We start from the raw sequence: 22,551 nt of genomic DNA on the forward strand, positions 1-22,551 counted from the left end.
GCCATCACATTCCTTTGATCAAGCTTTGATGTATTCATCAGGTTTCCTTCAGTTTCCGAATCAGTTTTCAGACTGATTTGACAAAGCATTTCAGCAGCTCAACATTCATAAAGCATTTTCATTAGGTTTGTTAAAGACCGTCATAGATATTCAGATTGATTCAATGTGTTCTAGAGACAGTACATTCAAAAAGATTGTTGTTTTTACGAGATAACCTAATATTAACCCTCCATGACACCAACCATGAGCTTTTTCCTGGGACTGAAGTTGCCTTGACACATTTGTTAGATACTAAAACATCTTATCAAGGTTAATCAGGCTGCACTGTCAATAACTCCTGTGTTTAAAGGCATATCTTACTTTTGTTGCCAGTTGAAGGAACCAGTCAAACCAGTCGATATGTCCTTCAGAGAAATAAGAAGTAAGTAATGCCCATTGTGTCAGATGAACTGAGAGTTGTTGAGTGTATTGTCAGTCACTGGCGTTACATCTTCCCCTGGCAGACTTCATTGAACAGATGAGGACCTTGGAATACCCCGGGTCCATCTCTATGGAGAGCTTCAGGCGACCCAACTTCCCTCTGCTGGCAGACATCCTCAAATTCCTCGTCAAGAGGTACGACTGAACTTCACACGTCCTGCGTTCTTCAAGTTTACAAAGTCCTAAAAACCTGTGATGGTTTGTTTCTAACACTTTGGAGTGGATCAGATGTTTTTACTCTACGGATGTGGGCCACTTCAGGAAGTCTTGCCTTCTTGTGGCCCAAAATGGTTGTGAGCCTAAAGTTGCCCTCTTCCCTTTACGTGTGTAACAGAGAATAATGTGATAATTCCCTTTGTCTTATCTCGCTCCCCCCCCATGTAGCTTTGAGTCTCACGTGAACATTCCCACCGATGTGGCCACGGAGGCCTCCAGGGTGACCTTCATCCGAGCTGTGGCCCAGTTCATGGTGACGAAGGCTCACGTGAAACTCAACCTGAAGCATCTGTACCAGGCCGATGGCTACGCGGTGAGAGAGATGTTGAAGATCACCTCGCAGCTGTACGGCGCTTTGAGCGACGAGCACGTGACCCCGGACGACCAGGTCGCGGTGGACGACAGCGAGTTCAAGTTCGACCGCGGCTCATGGGTGAGATGCAGCTTTTATGCTGAGTAATGTTAACGATCACATTTCTTTATCGTTAGTGGTAGAAAGAATTTAAGTAGGTTTGAACCTTTACTGCATTACTTGGTTTAAAGTAAATTAACTATGATGGTGGTATTTCCTTTGTATAATCTCGTACTTTAGCTTGAGTTACATCAAATCTTAGGTGGAAGTGAAGTGTGCGCTGCTGACTGTGTCTCACTCTGTCTTCTCTGAAGATGTCTGATCTGAAAGCAGCTCGACAGCTGACGTCCGAGGTCATGGCCTCAGGAGCATCTCTGTGTGATTTACTGGGAGAAGAGGTGGCCCTCAGGGTGAGGAAGCACACACAACAACTGACACACTGGTTTCCACTTTCCTTCGTCTGGACTCCACACAGTCAACGTGTGGCTATTTTTGGATCAGTCACTTCACCGTTTGAAGTGTTATGGAAGCAGTCGTGTCTCACAAGTTAGGAAACAACCGATGTACAGATGATTTTACCTTTTTATGATTTACACCTTCCCTAAAAAACCTGCCACCAACAGTCATGTGGCCTTTAAAGCTGCAGTTGATGTAAAAACCCACCAGTGTCGGTGCTGCAGGAGACGACTCTGTCCTTGTTTCCACTTTCCCAACAGGAAAAGAGAACCGCGGCTATTTCCAGACCTCTGGACATCAGCGAGACGGAAAAGGCCTTCGAAGACGCCCTCAAGGAGGTTTTGGTTCGTATTGATCCAGAAAATCACACGTATCCGTGAAATGGCGCAAACTCTGACACCTCGTCTTTGTGTTTGTTTTCCAGTTGAGTGCAGAGAGGACCGGAGAACTGCTGCGTATTGTTGAGTCTGATGTGGCCATTCTGGACGCTAAGATCGAGCAAAAGATGAAGGAGGTGGAGTGGACTCAGACGAGACTCCAGACGTGTCAGAGTATCAGGTCAGTTTGTGACGGGACAGGAAGCAGAGAGGCAAAACCAACGAGTGTTTAATTGCAGTTGTTTGCACGCTTCTTCATTCAACTGGAGCTGTATCTTAAAGTTTTCTTTCTTCAACAAAACATGTGTACGTCTATGTTCAACAGGCCGGTGTACATGGACGAATACGAGAAGATCGAGGCGGAGCTGGAAAAATCTCATGAGAACTATGTGGTGAAGTTCAAGTGCCTCACTCACCTGGAATGTCTGATGGATCAGTACAGCAAAGTGGAGAAGCAGAAGCTTCAGGTGTGTGAGTTTGTATGAGACGAGACTCTCGAGTGTTTTACAGAAGGAATCATCATCATCACTTTGTCTCTGTCATGCTCATCAAAGACCTGTTTGCTAGGATGGATTTGAAAACATGCAAAAATAGAAAATCTGGAATCTGCATGATTGAAAAGAGCGTGGGAACTTGTAAGATCTGTGAAAACTGAGTGGCTGACACTAAGGCTGAAAGAACGTATATTGACGTTGATGTGTGAATCTTGTTGTCGCCCCCGCAGGAGGCTGTGAACGCCCGTAGGACGATGGCGAGATTTAGCAAGTGGGGCGCCGGTAAGTCAAACACACACAAAAAGTCAGAAAGTCCGGACGCGACCTCGTCCCTTGTTTTCCAAACCCTTTCTTCTTTGTTGTGATTCGTGCAGGAGCCGACGAGGATTCGGACTCGGAGAACTCGGAGGACGAAGACCCCGGCGACCACAGAGAAGAGTGTCGCCAGGCCACAGGGGACAGTTTCATCAAGGCCTTACTGGGTAACAAGGTCAGTGAGGTCAGTGTCACCTGATGTGTCATGTTGTGTCTTATTGTCGATCAGAAACACACACTATTCTGTTTTCACTCGTTATAACACATTTCGATGTGCTTCTAATCAGCGTTTTCAGACGGATGATGATGGTGATGATGAGGAGGAGGAGGAGAGGAGGGAGGAGGAAGAGGAGGATGTGTGAGGTGTCCAGGGGGGGGGTCAAACCTCCACGAAGGCCCCGACTGTCTGTCTGTCGTCCATCAGTGACGAGTTCTGAAGGAAACACACAGTTTAACACTTTGATCACTGCGTCTCATTTCCTCTCAGGAAGATGAACTAAAGATGTTTCCCCATCGTGTTAATCTGGAAACTTCATAACCCCCCCCCCTCTCATCTGTCTACACTATCAGATATTTCAATACTGTGAAATTAAAGATTATATTCTAATACATTGTTGAGGACAAAATACTACTTTGATGTCAGCAGTCAATTTAAATTAAATGTCGATGATTTTTTCATTTAAAAGCAAACGTAACATTTATTTTCAAGCGTGTGTATTTTCACTGTATTTCTTTTATATATTTCTTAATATTATGGAAAAGAAACATTTGTTTGTGTCTTTAGCATAAATTCAAAGGTATTAAGAAACAGATATTCCACAATTTTCCATCTGATCTGATAGAACCGGATCTTTATTATCCCGTAGAGCTTTTAAAGAGAAATTTAAAAAGAGTTGCAAAGAGAATAAAACATAACTAAAACATTAATTAGTGTGGATGTTGGCTGCAGACAGTAATTCATTCTTTATTGGTGTTTTACTGCACGCGACTCACGTGCACACTAGGGGGCCTCCGACACATGCATCTGCAGACGCCTCCACTGTCCTCGTCTGACTTTGTGGTGTTTGAGCTGCAGCCTGTAGTTCTTGACTCAGTTCCAGTAATTCTTCTCCTTGATTCCTCGTCTCTCTCATGTTGTTTCTTTTCACCAAATCCTCTCGCTGCAGGTGATTTCATCCCCCGGCTTCCTCTTTGTTGCAGATTTATTATTTTTGGGACTCAGATTGAGTGAAAAAACAACGTAATGTCAAAGTGTTTCAAATTCAAAGTGTTTGTATAAGTGGTCAGTCCCATGGAGATCACCTGCCCCTCCGAGGTCCAGTTCATGATGGGTCTGTTTTCTAGGAGAGCTTATGAAGACCTAACATTCAAAGAAGACGAGTAAAAGCAGCTCCGAGCAGCTGTAAATCATCCTGGAGGCGACCGTCCTCACATATTTGAGTGAGTGTGTAGGAAGGAGGCGAGTGGGGGGGGGCTGAGAGGGGAGGCACGGTGCAGAGTCTCAGATCCACGTGAGGTCCCAGCTCCTGACGCTCCCACATCCGCTCAACACCTAAACAAACACCAGGGGAACATGTCTGCTACGAATCTGCAGGGGGGGTGATTCCAGGAGGGGCCGTCTCCCCAGCAGGAGTGTCCCCTGCAGGAGTGTCCCCAGCAGGAGTGTCCCCTGCAGACACATTTTACTACATGAGTGTGTTTTGTCATTAATTCAGGAATCCCCCCCCCCCCTGGCAGTTTCACCCGTTTTCTTTTCCTGTCCTGCTACTCACTCATATCTGAGCAGAATCTGAGATAAACCTCACCCGCCCTTCACTTGATAATAGCTCAGGGCATCTTGGAACCATTTCCCCCACATGGCCTTTTTATTGTTTCATCCCCTTTCATCACCGCGACAACCTTATCTTCTTTTCCAGGGGCCAAGGTGATGCCTGCAGATCTAACCCTTCCCGAGAAGTAGGTTATTTATTGAGCTGCTCGTCCACGAGAGCCGAGCAGTCCAGGAATCTGTCCCCGAGCCGACACGGGGGCCTTTACAGCAGGGGGACTGAACCCACTCAGAAATATCGTGAAATATTTCTCTCTCTCTGTTCTCTGCTGGTTCTGCGGCCTGAGCGAGACCCACCCACTCTCTCCCCCCCCACGCCTGGCTCTGCTGTGTGAGGTGAACAGGAGCCAAAAACTGCATCTGGAAGAACCTGATCTGACCTTCAGTTGAAGAGAGACAGAGTGAAGCAGTTGCAGCCAACACACAGCCGCCGATTGTTTTGTCAGGCGAAGCAGCAACTGTGAAAGGGATTGTGCAGGCGAGCATACTGGAAGAACCAGAAAGTGTTTACAGAGGGTGGGGGTGCTGAGATTGTGCAAAAATGAGAGAGAAGTTGTAGAAGAGGGGTGTGTTCTCCGCTCTCGTGAAGAAAAGACAGTCACAGGAATTTAACCTCATCTGCACCCTTGTTTCTATTAATGCCGCTCGCCGTCCCTGCAGCGCGACCCATCTGCTCGGTCAGCGATTCATAACAGGGTGGACGAGAGGAGGAGGAGGACGCAGGCATCAGAGTGCATCTCATCGGGAGGTCAGAGGTCAACCCCGACGCCGCCGAGCAAACGTTTCATGTGTCACAGCCGCTCGCCCAGTTCTAGCAGGAGGCCGGAAAATTCCCTGTCAGTTCTTATCAAACGCAGCTCGATGTACAGGCGGGCTGGAGGTGGGCGGGTTCCCCCACTGAGAGGACGTGTCATGTACAGTGCCAGCCTTTGTTGATGAAGACGGTGGTTTGATGTGTAGAATGTTTTAATGGTTTGATCATAATTTGAGTTTTAATTGAGGGAGAAAACGACTCTGATCGTTGCTGCAGGAGCAGAACGACACTTAAATGATTCCTCGAGTATCAATAAAGGTTTAAAAATTACTTTCTAGAAGTTTAATCTGTAGCAGTTGCTCATGAATCTATTATAAATACCAGGAATACGTTTTGTGGAGCAAAAGGTGAAAAGCAAAAGTACATCAGTAGCCTGACATACAGTGGAAGTAGAACAAGGACTTGTACTGTACTTGGCTTTAACTTGACACTGAAAAAATAAATCTGTTCAACCAGCTTTTAAAAATGTTTGGTTTGTTCAGATTAGAATTAACAAATTCTATTCCCACAACGGATAACTTTAATTTGAAATAACTTGATTGACTGTTCATGACGCCTGAGATTTATCTTATGACTCAGTGCCCAGTCCCTGTGGACTGGGAACATCTGGACTAACCTGCCTGTTCAGTAAAGTAGTTAAAACCACAGTAACTGAAATTCCAGCAGCAACAACAACAAAACACATTGATGCCTCAGTATTAACGGTCAGGTAATAATATAAATTATCATATTTCAGTCACAGGGAGCATTTAATCATTTGTAGTTTGGGTGTTAGACTTTCTACATTATTATTTCGGTACCATTAGGTGAATAATCTGTGTGCCACGTTCTCTGCAGCGTGACGACCTTGGCCTTGCTCCTTCACTTCCATTCGCAGCTTGTGTGAGGTGGAGCTTCAGCTTTGACGTGAAGCAGCAGGTTAACAGACTCAATAATCACAGACCGCGGGGACACAGACCCAGTGTTTACGTTTCCTCTGTGAATCCCTCACGTGCCCAAGAGTGTTTCTTTGACGTTTCTATTGTTTGTGCACATTTATCCGAGCACACATGGTAAAATGGACTTGGTCAATAAAGGGCATGCAGAGGGAGGGTGGGGGGGGGGGCATGTTATCTGAATCCCTAACCCTTCTTGTGATAGTCGCAGGGTCAATGTATTTACTTGTCAATACATTTCCTCTGATGTGCCTCAGCTTCTTGTTGTTTTGAACCTGTGTCCACATTCGACTGATTTTCCTCCAAAGTGCGTTCACAGAAACATCTGGATTAATTCAGTTTCCAAAGACAGTGTCTGTGATGTTCCTGACGCTCAACGCTCCGGGCTCGGTTCAAGGTTGTTGTTTTTCAGCTTTATCTCCTCAGATGGGCTTTATCTGCACCGCTGTGAATGTAAATCTCGTCGTAAACTATCCTACAGACTCACTGGAGCTGAGACTTTGAACCTGGTTGAACATGTGCGGGTTTTTCAGGTTTGTTTTGTTGCATGAGCGGTGACAAACCTGGGTTTAGGAAGTGGTGATATGAAGATGAAAGCCGTGCTGATGACTTTACAGCCTCGGTTTAGATTTTATTAGGATGTTAAACTCGCTGGTTCAACCGCGACTCTGTGTAAACCACATGATCCGAACTGCTTCAGTTACTCAATGAGCGTCGGCTGTGGATCAGCGGCTGATGGTCTCATCGACCTTGTGTTTACTTAATGAAACAGTTGGTTTTGTAATAGTTTGATTCAACCCGAGCTGAACGGAGGAGGGGTCACAAGTCACCAGAGGGGTCACGTGATGATTACACAGCAAAAACCAAACAGAACACACACATTTCCAGGATCCATCGATATAAAGCTGCCAATTTTCTCATGTTTGTTCGTCCCATCGCTCCGTGAAAACACAGAAAACGTGTAAATATATAGATATTTATCACTTTAGATGCAGTAAATATATACATTTATACCTAATGAGGAAAAAGAAGAGAAAATTTAAGACACTACATTTTTAACAAGTCCAGAAAAAATATTATTCTATTATGAGGAATGAAATATTTAGAATTTCTAGGCAAAAAGTAATGAAAACCGTAAAAAGAGTTTAAGAAAAAAACATTTATATTTAAATTGTAATGCTTGATTTTACTTAAATTGATCATTTGTTAAAAAAGAAATTGTGAAATAAAATGATGATGATGATGATGATGATGATGATGATGATGATGATGATGATGATCTTAAAGAGCCAGTGTAGTTAAATGTATCTCGTGTCTTCCCAAACTTGGCTTTCATCGAGCATATTTCATATATGAATATTTGAGATATTAAGACGTGTACAGTGTTTTGGTTTTATTATTTATTCCTGAAGTATTTCAGATTTTCATTTGAATATCTAGAACTTGTTCAGTACATCTCTACATGTCCCCCCTCTTCCTCCTCCTGCTGCCGCATTACAGGGGCCCCTGAGATAATCACATCCAGGTCGTCAGAATTCCTGGCTACACCCCTGCCAGGCTTGTATGTATGTGTGGTGGTGGTCGGGTCAGGGTTTGCCTCCGGGGAATGAAACTACCAAACAGTGCGTGTGCATGTGCGCGTCTCTCTGAAAGGGTTAAAAAAAAAAAAACTCATAGTAAAAAAACATCTCCGCAGAGCTCCGCCTCCCAATTGTTGAGTCTGTGCGCCTCAGGAATCACACCACTCCGGGGCCCGCCTCCCCCACCCCATGGGCCCCTCTCGGTCCCACCCACCGCTGGACCACATTGAAATGGGTCTGATGTTGTCAAACAGTACAGAGCATCTCCTCCTCAGAGCATCTTTGACGCAGCGCAGCACAGGGAGCCGTTGTTACCGCGTGTGTGTGGTGTCACACAGCACAGCCTTGTTATTATTATAGTGCTTCAACACACAGAGAAAGACACACACACACAGAGAAAGACACACACACACACTCACACATCAGAGACCTGACAGGGTGAATCTGTAGATGCGTCTTCCAGTGCGTCTGAAAACCATGGCACGGCCGTTTTACGCGCCTCTGCTGCTCCTCGTCTGCTCCCTGCTCCAAACGCGTAAGTTTCCAACTCCTTGTATCTTCATCTCAGTAATTGTGTTATAATTAATTATTTACATTCTGCCAAAAAAAAAAAAAAAAGGCTCTGCTTTAACTTGATAGAAAACGTTTCTGCACTTGTTTAAGTGTCTGGTTATAGTTGTTGGCCATGTATTCAGGGTGTTTGGGTTTGAACTCCTGTGACAGCACCGGATGCAAGGTGATGGGGGGCACAGTTATCCCCAGAATGTAGGTCACATCTCCTGTATGCTTCCCCCCCCACACTCACTATGGAAAAAAGCAGAACCGCATCTTCTCTCTCTCTCTCTCTCTCTCTCTCTCTCTCTCTCTCTCTCTCTCTCTCTCTCTCCCCATCGTCATGCGTAATGTGTCTTTTTTTTGAATGGCACCAGCTTCAGTTATGTTTGTGATCATCTTATTGTCACCGCTCTTTTTGAATGATGCCTCCGTGGTGTTGTGCTTTTCGTTAACTCGCGCTGCAGGTCCTCCGGCGGCCAATCAGGTTTCAGCAGAGTGAAAACACAGGCTGTGCGTAAAAAAGCCTGAAAATGGAAATTAGCGACACTTGCACTTCAGTCACTGAACAAGAAACCTCGCAGCAGCAGCATGAATGTGTGTTTGACAGGCGTGTGTGTTATTTCCTACATGATGCAACAGCCTGTTTGCAGGAGGCCTCTGTCTCTTTTACCTCAGACGCCCCTGCGCTGTGGGAAGGAGTGCGCGCGCCCTCCAACTTTATCCTCCAATACAAACACGGACATTGTCCCAGGGCTGCATTCCTCCACTTTTTGGATTGCACACTGGGTTGGTTGGGAAGTCACTGTCAGACCAGTTTGTCGGTTCTGGGAACTGGTGTGTGTGGTGAAACATGCTGGGACTGGTTGTCGCCTATTGCCTCAGCAGCCAAAGACACAAGTGTCATCTTTGTTCTCCAATGTTGAGAAACAGTTGTGTCTCACTCCTGATTACACAGGTGTTAATGGTTTCATTTAAGTTAGATAGTTTCAAGTTCAAGTTCAAGTCCAAATCCGTAAAAGATTCAGTGGAACGAAGTGTGTGCACAAGCAAACAGAAGACAATACAAACAAGTCGTTTTAAAAGACACTTAAAGTCCAACTCCTCAGTAAAAATGATTCAAAATAATAAAAAAGAACGATAGGCACATCAACACATTGTGGTTTTTATTGTAAAGCACTTAAAAGAGTTGTAGCAGCGTCCCCCATCTGTTTCTCATCCCATAAAACACAGCAGACAGATCCTCAGAGAAATAACCAGTAAACCAGAGGATTGTTATTCTCCCAGCACGGATCCCTACTGGATCAATGATGTTGCCATTTAGTCCAGTTTCGTCCTTCAAGGTCTGAACTTTAAGCCCATTGAGTAAATAGTCAGCGTGAACTTGGATTCTGTGTCATCAGTTCCAGGGAACAAGAGCCGGTCTCTGAAGTGAAAACAATGAAAAGGGAAAGTTTCAGATCCACCTCCAAGTTCAACCGTCTGAGAGATTCGTCCTGTGTTTCTTTTGTGTGTTTTACTCACAAGGATTTCCGTGTGATAAGCCCTCGTTGGTCAACATGAAACTGATCATTATCTTTATGGCGAAGGCAACAATGCACAGCTTCTCGCTTGGAGTCGTAAAGAAATGATTAATGTTCACCCGACTGTTTGGAATTACTGACTCATATAAAAATACTACAACAGTGGCGTGAACCATTTCTTCAGGCCGTGACCGACAGCGCCAGATGTTTGACTTCACCCAGAAGCCGTTATGATTTACTGTGCTGTAAAATCTTTATCACACACATTACTGGGGATTTATCTGGTTTCCATCCATTCATGTAGGACACAAGCTTCAAATGTGAATATTTAATGATACAGATTTACATTTTTAATTGGAGTAACACATGCCACATGCTCCCGGTGGTGTTACGGTCAAACACCTCTCTGTGGCCCCCCGTCAGAAACAGGTGGTCCTGCGAGGTTTCGAACCCACGTGTCCAGCTGGAGGAACGACCTCGAGTACCCCCTCGTACACACTGCTCCACTCTCCGTGTTGATGTACAGTCTAATGGCTTCTTCCAGTTCACTGGTCCCATTGGCTCCAGTGAAGATGGGGGTTGGGAGAGCGACACTGTCTTGAGTATTTCTGCTGGCAGGGACATTAAATGGCGGATAATGAGATTTCTATTGTGATCATCTACTTGTTAATATCTGCAGCTCTCTGCCGGGGGTGAGAGCTGCGGCTTGTTTACGTAGCTGCCGTGAGGATCTGTGTTTGACTTGTAGTGTAACCCTTTATCTGCCCTATTCAAACAAGCAGAAACATGCATGTGTGTGTTTGATCATGTGTGTGTCATGCTAGAGTACACACTCCCCAGGCCCTCACTCCTGTGCCAGCGTGTCGAACACCATAACACATAGTTCCCCCCCCAAGTGGGGGTGTGAAAAGTGGGAACAAGGAAAATAACACCAAACGTTGATTTCTTTAAATATCTGCTCTGTAGAAAATTACTGCATAAAATCCATAAAAAAAAAAGGATTTAAACTTGTTTTCATTGGACAGGAAGTTCACCATTTATCACTTTTCATTGTTATCATTATTTTTATTGGGTGGATGAGGATCTAAATACAATACGTTCATTAGTTCAACCTGTAACATCAGCAGAAGGATTTAAGGAAATCAAGTTTCATGATTAGAGCTTGTTGACTTTGGTGCGTTGGTTCAAACATTGATCCTCCGCACCCGAATTAATCTTGATAACATTTACGATTTCTTTTACTTTTCCAGATAGTACAATCATCAGATGAACATTTGATCTAATACTTTGGTTTATGACCAAAAAGCTGCTAAAATCAGCGTGTGATCATTGTCGTTGAGATTCTTTCGTCATCTCATAATGCATAATGTCTGTGTTTATGAATCTTCCTCCTTTGGCCCTTGATAGATGAACTGAAATGAGTCTTTACACTGAGCTGTGTGTCGATGTGTGTCACAGATGCGGACGTGACGACATGTGGAGCCAAGCAGTTCCAGTGTGGGAATGGGAAATGCATCACGGTCAGATGGGTGTGTGACGCCTCCGACGACTGCGGCGACGGCACAGATGAACTTCCTGCTACCTGTTGTGAGTATCAAGACTGAAATGGTTTTCAACACGTACCAATCCCACACTCCTTTGGTCTCATTATATTTTCTCGGCGTGTTTCACTTTCAGTGGCTAGAACGTGCCGGCCGACGGAATTCAGCTGCCAGGACCGTCTGAACCAGTGTATACCCAGCACCTGGCGCTGTGATGGAAAAGCTGACTGTGAGAACGGAGCAGACGAGGAGACCTGTGGTGAGTTTATCGATCTCAGAGGGTCAAGACCTCTAACTCACCATACACACTGCTTCTTCTTCTGGTGCTCCAAACCTTCCCAGGTCGTTCTTTCCTCTGATCTGTCACATTCACCTTCTCAGCTCCGAGGCGGTGCACCAACAACGAGTTCCAGTGCAGGAGCGGCCAGTGTGTGTCCGCCTCCTTCCAGTGTGACTACGAGGCGGACTGCGACGACGGCAGCGACGAGGCCTCCTGTCCGGCCACCACCTGCAGCCCCAGAGCCTTCCAGTGCAACAACACCATCTGCGTGCCGCGCCTGTGGGCCTGCGACGGTGACATGGACTGCCCCGACGGCTCGGACGAGTGGCCTCAGAACTGCGGCACGAGGCATCCTGCCTCTCCTAGCCCTCATCAGTGCACCTCCCTGGAGTTCCGCTGCGGCAGTGGCGAGTGCATCCACGGCAGCTGGAAGTGTGACGGAGGAACCGACTGCCACGATCGATCGGATGAAGCAAACTGTGGTGAGGACGGTTACATCATCCTTTACCTGTTGATCACACACTGTCACTAGTTTCAATCCTTAATTTCTGCCCCTTGGTTCCCTGCAGATCGTCTGACCTGTCGTCCTGATGAGTTTGAATGCGGTGATGGAACTTGCGTCCATGGGAGCCGTCAGTGCAACCATCAGTACGACTGCAGGGACAGGAGCGATGAAACCGGCTGCGTCAATGGTACGAATCAACTTTCCTACGTCAGATCTCAAGCCTGTGTCTGTGTTAGGTGACTTCATGTTGTATTCTCATGCGTCCCGCACAGCGACCCACTGTGACGGCCCAACCAGGTTCAAGTGCCGCAGCGGGGAGTGCATCCTCATGGAGAAGGTGTGCGACAAGAACCGCGATTGCAGGGATTGGTCAGATGAGCCTCTGAGGGAATGTGGTGAGTCCAGAGGCCCCTCGTTCATTACCGTCGCCGCTAATCACTACCTCTATGTATTTAATGAGGGTGCAGCTCAAGAATGTTAGACACAAAACCCTCTCTTCTTCTTCTTCCCTCTGCAGGCTTTAACGAGTGCCTGTTAAACAACGGCGGCTGCTCTCATATCTGCAAAGACCTGAGAATCGGCTTCGAGTGCCGGTGTCCTGCTGGATTCAGCCTGGTGGACGAAAGACTCTGTGAAGGTAACGGCCTCCCGCTCCCAGCTACCATCAGAAACAGTCAAATATACATGTGCACACTTATTAGATACACTGCTGCATGTTTTACATTCCTCTCTCCTCATTGAATCAGATATCGACGAGTGTGCCAACCCGGACACCTGCAGCCAGATCTGCATCAACCAGCTCGGCAGCTACAAATGCGATTGCGAGGAGGGTTACCAAGTCGACCCAGCGAGCAAAGCATGCAAGGCCATCGGTAAATAGGAGTGTTCTTTGTTGTCGGTATTGAGTGAAGGTTAGATGTTGAGCAGCCTCCTTGTTTTATCTTCACCCAGTGTGGAACAGTCTGAGTACTTGCTAAAGTCAAACTGAAATTTGAGTTCTGTCACTTTTTGTTCAGGCCAAAATCTCTTATATCGTACATTTTACATTTTTCTGGACATGTCTTTGTAGAAACTGATATTTGAGAGACAGAATCAGTCTCTGGACGACGTCATAGCCACGTCCAGCCTAAAAACATGTGGTTAAAAGAGGAATTTTTCCTTTTTTTCTAAATAAGAGTTGAGTTTGTGGAGTGATTCAAGACATCTGGCCCTTTTGCTGGATAGCTCGGAAATGTATATACAATAAAAATCACTTTTGTTTCATGTTCAAAATTTTTCCCATAAATAAAAAGGCTTGCGTAAAGCAAGTGCTTTTTAAAATTTTTATATTTTTAGTTCTATCACCTAACATATACTCTTATTTTGTAGGAACGATAGCCTACCTTTTCTTTACCAACCGCCATGAGATCAGAAAAATGACCCTGGACAAAAGTGAGTACACCAGAGTGATCCCCCGTCTCAAGAACGTCGTCGCGCTGGACATGAACATCGCCACCAAAGAAATCTACTGGTCTGACATCTCCCAGAAGAAAATCTACAGGTGAGTAAAAACCATCAGAATGAAGTCAGAGCCTGTTTCATGTTTTCCCTGTTTAACGCTCGTCGTCACTTTCACCAGAACCCAGATGGACGTGGCCGACGACTCCGCTCATCACAGCACGGTCATCGGCAGCGACATCGATGCTCCTGAAGGCCTCGCCCTCGACTGGGTCCATGGGAACCTCTACTGGACCGACAGCATTCGCAGCACCATCTCCGTGGCAACCGCGGACGGGAGCCGTCGCAAAACTCTGTTCCAGCGCGACCTGTCGAAGCCCCGGGCCATAGTGGTCGACCCCCACAGCAAGTGAGTCTGACAGCATTGATAAATAGACATTTCCTTTACGTGCTTACAAACCAAAAGACTCATTGTGTTTATTTGTTTTTACGCCTCTCAGCTTCATCTACTGGACGGACTGGGGAAATCCTGCTAAGATAGAAAAGGGGGGTCTGAACGGAGGAGACCGCTCTGCTCTGGTCACGGACAACATTGAGTGGCCCAACGGCATCACACTGGGTAAACTCCAGCATTCACGTTTCTCTGGTTTCAAGTCTTTTATTAAAAAAATCTACTCACATGAATGTCCGTGGTCACTCCTGTGCGACCTGTTGACCCTCCGCCTGCTTCCTCCACAGACCTGTTGAGCCAGCGGCTCTACTGGGTGGACTCCAAGCTGCACACCCTCTCCAGTATCGACGTGCAGGGCGGCGGCCGACACACCCTCATCATTGACGAACTCAAGCTGGCTCACCCACTGGGACTCACTGTGTTTGAGGTAGTTATTTACCATCTGATAAACTTCACACACCAGATAGCACACGGATGTGGGTCACTTCAGGCGATGATGCAGGACTTCTGGCCTCGTGTGGCCCGGACAAAATGGATGTGGCGACTTGTAAAATCGCAAATGTGGCCAAAATATCTCCAAACTAAATGTTTGTGGCCGACTCTCTGCAAGGTTTAATCTCGATTTGTTGACATGCAGCATTGCTATGGCTTAGTTGTGGCCCAGGAGCGAACCGCCCAAGTGGCATCAGTCCACACAGTACCATGAGCTCTGTCCATAATCTCTTGAATGTAAAATTTCTGTCGTTTCTTGTGTTTCCAGGAGAAAGTTTACTGGACCGACGTCAGTAACAGCGCCATCCTCAGTGCAAACAGGCTGACGGGCGCCGACATTGTACCGGTGGCCGAAAACCTATCATCACCAGAAGACGTTATTCTTTACCACAACCTCAAACAACCCGCTGGTAAGAGACGTTACTGGATTATCATCTTGATTTGGTGACTGAGGTAGAAGTGGAGCCGGTGAATAATCCTCGGGAAAAACTCCTAACCATGGTCACAAGTGTTTTTATCTTTGCACATAAGATGAATCATATGCTCCGGTTTTTGCCAGATCTGGGCCACAAGTGAACCATATCCACACCGCATGTCAACCATGCCATATTCACCCTTTACCACATGGGCCACTTTAGGTTTACGTCCAGATCTAAAATCTTAAATCTGTGTCTTTGTTACAGGGAGGAATTGGTGCCAGGTTTCCAACGGCGGCTGTGAGTTCATGTGCCTGGCAGCTCCTCAGGTGGGACGACATCCGCCCAAATACACCTGCGTCTGTCCGGATAACATGATGCTCGCCAGAGATATGAGGACGTGTGTGCCTGGTGCGTAAAGAAACAAAAAGAGAAATGATGATGAAGAAGAAAAGAGATAATCAGACTCTCACCTTTTACCTTCTGTTCTCCACCAGCTGTTCCTACACCTGCAGCTCCTGCGCAGCCTCAGATTCCACCTACCAGTCCTCCTCGTCTGCCACAGACCACACCCAGAGCCACACCCAGAGCCACAACCAGAGCCACAACCAGAGCCACAACCAGAGCCACAACCAGAGCCACACCCAAGCCCCAGGTCCACACCACCACTCCAGTGCCTGTCGTAATCACCAGCTCTGCAGCCAAGGCAGCACCACGCACCACCAAGCCTGTGGTCAGGACCACCACACCCCAGCCAAGGACCACCACACCCCAGCCAAGGATCACCACTCCCCAGCCAGTGAAGCCTAAAATCGCCCAGACCACCACAGAGGCTCCGGTCACCTCTCCAGGTAAGAGCCATCATGGTGTTTGCATCCTTTAAAACATGATTTATCCTGGTGCTAGTTGGTTTTCACGTTGCACCGGCCCTGGTGTGAAGTGCATCATTCACTGTGTTTACTTCTCCCTCAGACGTGCAACCTGAATTTGCTGCAGCCGTCCCCAAGACTGCCTCCCCCACCCCGATAGCTCTGTACATTGTCCTACCTCTGGGTGAGTAGGTTCGGCAGCCGAGTCCACATGTTTCGAAACATCACCGCTCATGTCTCACCTCTCTCTGGATTTCTTTCCCCTGGTGCAGCGATCGTTTGCCTCGTGGCTGTCGGTGCCGTGCTGCTGTGGAGGAACTACAGGCTGAAGAACACCAACACCATTCACTTTGACAACCCCGTGTACCAGAAGACCACCGAGGACCAAGTGCACATCTGGAGGAGCAACAGCCCCGATGGTTACTCCTACCCTAAGGTGAGTGTAATAGGAGTCACTTAAGTTCTCACTACACGACTTTAGCCCAAGTTTCTGGTCAGCGACAAGTTTTAGAAGTTGTCGACAGCAAAAAGCCCAAAATCGGAGCCAAACAACGTAAAAATCATTTTCTAATCAATTAGTTTTCAAATGAAAACGTATTTGAATGTAGCCTGAATTCATTCATCTGTTTTAGGACGTTCTCACACCTGTAGTTTGTTCGATCTGGTCTCCATCAGTTTATCTGTTTTTAAACTTGGAGCCTTTTCCTCTTGGCTCTTTTTCTTTTCACACTGAGCAAAATCCCATCATAACAAAACATCACCGCAAACCATGTGAGGAGGTTCACTCTCGGTCAAATGGGTCTGGGGCGGGAACAAAACAGTAAATACAGGAGGAAGGTCCTTAGTTCTGGTCTGGTGCATATTTCTGTGACAGAAGCATCACTCAGCAATTTGACATGGAGCCGCCTACTAATATCACACAGGCCGCCGCGGTACGTCCGCTCTGCTGCCCACAGGAGTCCTGTCACTCAAACTCACAGAGAACACCAGGTAGTTGGGTCGGGGTCAGATCCCGATCCCACCACAAAACAAAAACAGAAACCAGAGTGCGATTGAAACCAGACTAAAACCTGAAGGTGTTAAAACGCCCTCGTAGATTTATAAATATTTGAAAATGATATATTTTGTTGTTGTCACCACCTGCAGGCGACACTTTGTTCTCTGTCTGACATCTTTTTTATTTGCTGTCCCCTCAGAGACAAGTTGTGAGCTTGAATGAAGAGGCAGACAATCCAGCCTTCACAGAAAACTGAGCCAGGTAGAGAGAAGACGATAAGCTACCTTGGACGTCCTCTTGTGTATTTTTGTTTCTTTACCTCACTCAGCACAACTATATGGAAGTCGAAGCCAGTACCAGACAAGCTTGAACCACTAAATCCTCCCAGAGGAACCAGCGCTCTTCAGTGGAGAAACACTTTTGTCCAAACTGTGATGATTTAACCTGGAGAACTGTGAGATTGTTGAAGCCACATCACTGCGTCAGTTTAACTGAACCCATCGGACACAAGCCTCGGACTCACGTTACATGGATTTCACATATGAGTGTTGTAAATATCACATATTGCTATTTTTGTATTCCACTGGTTTTGAACGATCACATCTTGAACTATTTGTAGTTTAAAGCAGCAGTTGACATTTTGGGGAAATTATGCATAAGTGCTTTCTTGGCTTAGAATGAAGGCACCAGCTCCACCTGCAGCGTTTAGCTTCTCGTCACAGAACCTGCAGAACCGCAAAAGTCAGTTTTACTTGATGTTTTTGTACATTTTAAATGATGAAATGGTTAATAATTGAGCTTTTTGAGCTATTTCAATGTTTGGACAGAGCCAGGTCGCCTGATAATGGCCTTTATGCGCAATCTTCTAATGTCAGACTTTCCCCCCCGTTAATGTCAAACTCTTTGTTGTCTGTTTTTTATTCCAAGACAAACACAGACATTGGAGCTGATTTAAAGTTCAGTCGGTGAAACACTAACAAGATGCATTAAACCAATTCCACATCGAAGCCGCTGCTGTAGCAAACCTCAGAGAAAACACACTATTCCTCGAATGCCGTGCCCTCGCTTCCCTTTACAGCCTGGTCCCAGTGTCCGTCAGCAGCTGTCTGTAATTTCACACTCTCTCCTGCTCCGTTCTAATGATTTGTGGGTCGGCTGTTAGTACACCGGAGAGACGTCTTTAAACTCTCCCTCCCTCGGCGCCTCTCGGGGGGAACCCGCAGAATTCCTTGAAGTCAGAGAAGCTTTTGATGCAGTCACGTGCGACCGATGGGGCCTCGACTCGTGTCCAGTACCCGGCCACGTGTGTGTGTGTATTTACATCCTGCCTTGAAAACAGAACCTCAGCTTGCCTTGTTCCAGCCTCTCCTGACAAAACTAAGCCAGGTGCCCGTCGTGGCTTTTTCTCTTTTTGAGCTGATTCATGTGTATTGATAAATGTGTGCCTTTTTTAATGACTTTATTTGTTCACGTGTTGTTAAACTCAGTGGATGTGTGTGTACAATCAACGTGTCTGCCTGTTTACAAAGGACCGTGTGAGGGATGTGGCAGCGTCACGTGCACCGGACAAACGGCCGGTGGCTTTTTTCTCAGAGAAATAATTCACAAGTGTGAGTGAAGCTGTACGAAAAAAAAAATCTAATTCACTGACCAGCGAGCAGATCAAGTGTGTAAATATCATGTTCATAAATGTAAATATTTGTTTTTTGGTAATAATGTCAGTGGTTTAGCATTTGTTGTAAACTGTAAACATCAGCTGTACATAAATAAATGCTTCTATTTATTATAGAATCACTTCTTTCTGGGTTTGGTTTCTGTGCCTGAATTTACACGGATACACTAAAAGTTATTCCCTTCATGTGATCCAGTGGAAAATATTGAATATATATGATAAATATATGAATATGAACACAAACATATACAGAGAAAAACAGTTTCAACATCAGTTTTTGCTATTTTAACTATTTATTCATTCTTAGGCATTTTTTATTGCATCATTCAGCGAACTTTGTCCACCAGCTACTGTTTAATGTTGTAAATACTTTTAAAATGATGAATACACAATGTTATTTTAACAGTTTATCTATTAGATTCAGCCAATAGCTCAATTGTTTATCCTTAACTTAGTTTTTGTAATTGTTTATCCGTTGCTGTTTCAACAGTTTCAAATAGTTTTAATTGTGTATCATTACTTTTAGCTGACTAAACACAACGGCTACACAATAATATTTTCCACGTAGCTTTAGCTGATGGTTTCAGTTGTTTTTAAACTATTTCAAAGTTTATCTTTGGCTGTTGCATCAGTTGAACTTCAGCTAACAAACTCAACGTTGTATAAACCAGTTTTGAGTAACAGTTTTAATTGTTATGATTTCTTATCGCCAACTAAATGCAATGGAATCATGATGTTATTTCAACAGTTTAAACATTAGATTTACAATTGTTTATCCATAGTTTTAACTTCTTTCAATTGTTTATTCATAAACTAACTATTCCAACATTTATTTATTAGCAATCTAAAAGCAACAGATACTCAAAACTATTTCAACTATTTGTCCATTATCTTCAGCAAACAGCTTCAACTGTTCACAAACCAGTTTTAGTTTATTTATCCTCTTGAGTTGAGTTCAGTTATTTTTACCGTCTGTGTTCGGGAGTCACTTCCTGTACGACAGTCGGCCACAACTTGAACTTTCCCATTTATTCTCGATCTAGTTATTTCGGCCCGTTTCTCCGTCTCCACTGGTGTAAAATCTTTTCCTTTTCTTTTCTACAATCTCCTCCACGTTACTTTCCATCGCCGTGTTGTTGCTGGCTGAACTGAACCTGAGCTACGTGGCAGATAAGTTTTGAAAAATGTTCATGTTTGACTGTTTAATAGCTCTGGTATGCACACATGGCGGAGAACACGGGGGGTGTGGGGGGGGGAGGCCTTCATTTCTCCCCCCCCTCTTCCCCCTCTTTCTCTCGGGGGGCCTGCCTGTGTTATTGTGTTGTTCTTTTTTGTGGAATGCGAGACTTTCCTGGAAAGCCCAGACGTCACAGTGAAGCAAGAGCCACGGTTTCTTAGAATCCTCAAACGCTGTGAGGTCACGTGTCGTAACATCACGCCTTGTGGGATCGTCTCTGCAACATATTTTCATCTGTTTCCTCGTGAAATTAACAGGTATGATGACATGAAGGATGGAACGTCTGAATAAAGTCTGGGCACATTTATAACCTGGTCATTTTCAACTTCACAAACATGGCGGAGGTCTTTTTGAACCATCAGTGCAGTTTATTGAACTGATTTGTGTTTGCACAAGCAGGGCGAGCGGTTTGTGGACATCATCATGATGCGTTTGTGATGCATTTGTTTGTTGTTGAGCTTTAGGACGACCTGACAACTACCAGAGAAGAGAATGTGTGGAAACAAACATCTGTGTGACCCCCCCAAACATCTGCATCTCTAGACCCGTCACGTGCAGAGCTCAAGGTTTTAAGGAGGAGCGGAAGTTATGAGCTGATAGTGCAAGTCAGGGAAAGGTGCACAACACGCAGATAAGAAACAAATCAGTTGATGCTGACTTTCAGTCTATACTCTCCAGGGAAAACATAAACTGTAGACAAACATTAACACAGATACATTCATCCTCAGATCCTCAGTCAGATCAATAACTTCAGACTCCCTCTGCTTTGATATCATTTGTTTTTGTTTGCACGTCCAACAGAAAATGTCTGGTTTTTCAAAGAAAGGTATAATCTGAATCTTTTGACATCAGTAATCATTCATTTGAACACAGAAGGTCAAGCGTGACCAGCTGGATCATTCCAGGTTCGACCACGGATTGGAATAAATACATCTGAGGTCACTGAGGCTTTTTTCTGTTTGTACAAAGGCCTTAATGTCGACTTTTCATTTGTAGTTCAGCTTTTATCTCAGGTTTATTATAAACAGTCGAACAAATGTGTATTTCCATGTGATTACATTTACATTTTGGTTTGGAAGAAACATTAAACTCCTCTTTTGTTCATTCCCTGTTTCCACTTATGGACATCACACCACCGGAGGACGTTTCTGTCCAGCTTCCAGCGAATGTCACCAGATATTGAGACACGATCGCTGAGTGGGTGGAAATACAACATTAGCGCTCGCCTACATAAACAAACAGACCCAGCTGGAGGCTCCGTCCCTGGACAATCTTTGACCTTTGCTCAGGCTATGTTTTGCTGGAGAGAGAGAGAGAGAGAGAGAGAGAGAGAGAGAGAGAGAGAGAGAGAGAGAGAGAGAGAGACACTCCTCAGACAGTGGCTGGTTCCTCTAATCGTATTTAATCCAACTTGTTCAGAGAGAATATGATTCATTTATTGTTCATGAGAGACAGGAAACTGAAAACTGAATATCATGATGTTGAACTGGTTTTTATCCAGATTCAACTGTTTCTCCCACACGAACAAAACATGTAATACAATAAGAAATATGTGGGAAAGGATTAAAGCATGAAAAATATATCGTCTGCCTCCAGAGAGAGAGACAGACTTATCAAAAGAGCTTTAGTGTTTCTTTCTTTTAATCCAATGGGTCTTTGTTCGTAGAAAAGCATTGTGCAAATAAAACACATTATTGTTGTTATTATTGTAATGTTCCTGGTGAGCACCTAAGATCAATTAATTAGCTGATTCATGGATTATTAACAATTATTTTAACCATTTCAGTAGCTTTTTGTTGGTTTTAACATCTCACATATTAGGATTTGCTGATTTACATACATGATGCTCAACACTGGCAAATACACACTACAAGAGATATTGGAACAACCGTGTTGTTCCAATATTGTTTTTCATTACGTGCGACTTGTGTGAGTTGTCTTGTCTGTGATCAACATCCAGTGTCATACGTCTGCTTCACCTCGCTGACGTCCCAGAACCAGGTCGGGGGGGTTTGTGTTTATCTGCTGAGATGATTATCGACGAGCTCCATGTCTTTGACCCACATTGATGCTGAGTCATATCAGTCACATCAGGCTTTTTCTGGAAACTGCTGTGATGGGACGTGACATCACATAATGTTTGGTTTCATAAGTCCTCACATGTTCAGTAAATATCCGCTCACATCACCAGTCATGTTCCTGCAAACACCCCCCACTGTATTGGTCAGTGATTCAGCTTTAGTTGAACATGTTGTCTACTAGCGGAGGTGGTTCACTGACAAAGTCACTGACAGAGACGTTACCGTCACTCAGAGTCAGAATTAGACTAATATTGACTGATTGAATCATTGAATGAAAGATATTAAAGTCATTTTACTGAAATATCTTAAATGTAAAGCTAAAGTAAACACAGGGGATGATATACAAAACTTTTAAAAGCAACTATAGACAAACAGTTTGGATCTTTGGATGTGAAGCTTTAATATTCAAAACATTTATTCTCTCCTACGTCGCATTGTGTTAAAAATGTATTTTAAGAAATGTATTTTATTTGTATTATAAAGTTGATTATTTTCTATATTTGTATATTGTCTTTGTCAATCTTTATTATAGGCACAACGTGATTTGAGAATGACTTAGTTCCCTGTTATTACTTATTAAAAGAAAATGTGGAAAATATTTTTCACATGAAATCAAATTAAACAACATTTCCTAGAATTTTAATTATTTCT

The 22,551-nt window shown here is 44.7% G+C and overlaps 2 protein-coding genes across 2 annotated transcripts; both read left to right on the top strand.

Annotated features, from left to right (window-relative positions):
- Positions 1 to 399: 399 nt before the first annotated feature.
- LOC118123328 (clusterin-associated protein 1 homolog) lies at positions 400 to 2,889 on the top strand. Its single transcript, XM_047343860.1, has 9 exons — positions 400 to 421; positions 504 to 615; positions 865 to 1,129; positions 1,363 to 1,458; positions 1,765 to 1,848; positions 1,929 to 2,062; positions 2,207 to 2,348; positions 2,606 to 2,657; positions 2,750 to 2,889. Exons 1-9 carry the CDS (start codon positions 400 to 402, stop codon positions 2,887 to 2,889), a joined length of 1,047 nt encoding a protein of 348 aa, XP_047199816.1.
- A 5,203-nt stretch (positions 2,890 to 8,092) lies between these two features.
- Positions 8,093 to 18,701, top strand: ldlra (low density lipoprotein receptor a). The gene is made up of 18 exons (XM_035181240.2): positions 8,093 to 8,382; positions 11,381 to 11,509; positions 11,600 to 11,722; positions 11,845 to 12,225; positions 12,313 to 12,435; positions 12,521 to 12,643; positions 12,766 to 12,885; positions 12,995 to 13,120; positions 13,617 to 13,788; positions 13,867 to 14,094; positions 14,186 to 14,304; positions 14,424 to 14,563; positions 14,897 to 15,038; positions 15,312 to 15,455; positions 15,542 to 15,895; positions 16,017 to 16,097; positions 16,186 to 16,349; positions 17,110 to 18,701. Exons 1-18 carry the CDS (start codon positions 8,298 to 8,300, stop codon positions 17,164 to 17,166), a joined length of 2,811 nt encoding a protein of 936 aa, XP_035037131.1. The 5' UTR covers positions 8,093 to 8,297; the 3' UTR covers positions 17,167 to 18,701.
- The last annotated feature ends 3,850 nt before the right edge of the window (positions 18,702 to 22,551 follow it).

Source organism: Hippoglossus stenolepis, chromosome 16 (genome assembly GCF_022539355.2).
Source record: "Hippoglossus stenolepis isolate QCI-W04-F060 chromosome 16, HSTE1.2, whole genome shotgun sequence".
Taxonomy (NCBI): Eukaryota; Metazoa; Chordata; class Actinopteri; order Pleuronectiformes; family Pleuronectidae; genus Hippoglossus; species Hippoglossus stenolepis.

Coding starts and splice junctions, on each gene's coding strand:
- ldlra (XM_035181240.2), top strand. CDS start 8,298: ATGCGTCTTCCAGTGCGTCTGAAAACCATGGCACGGCCGTTTTACGCG. Junction 8,383..11,380: donor CTGCTCCCTGCTCCAAACGC/GTAAGTTTCCAA, acceptor TGTGTGTCACAG/ATGCGGACGTGACGACATGT. Junction 13,789..13,866: donor TCCCAGAAGAAAATCTACAG/GTGAGTAAAAAC, acceptor CACTTTCACCAG/AACCCAGATGGACGTGGCCG.
- LOC118123328 (XM_047343860.1), top strand. CDS start 400: ATGTCCTTCAGAGAAATAAGAA. Junction 1,849..1,928: donor ACGCCCTCAAGGAGGTTTTG/GTTCGTATTGAT, acceptor TTTGTTTTCCAG/TTGAGTGCAGAGAGGACCGG. Junction 2,658..2,749: donor ATTTAGCAAGTGGGGCGCCG/GTAAGTCAAACA, acceptor TGATTCGTGCAG/GAGCCGACGAGGATTCGGAC.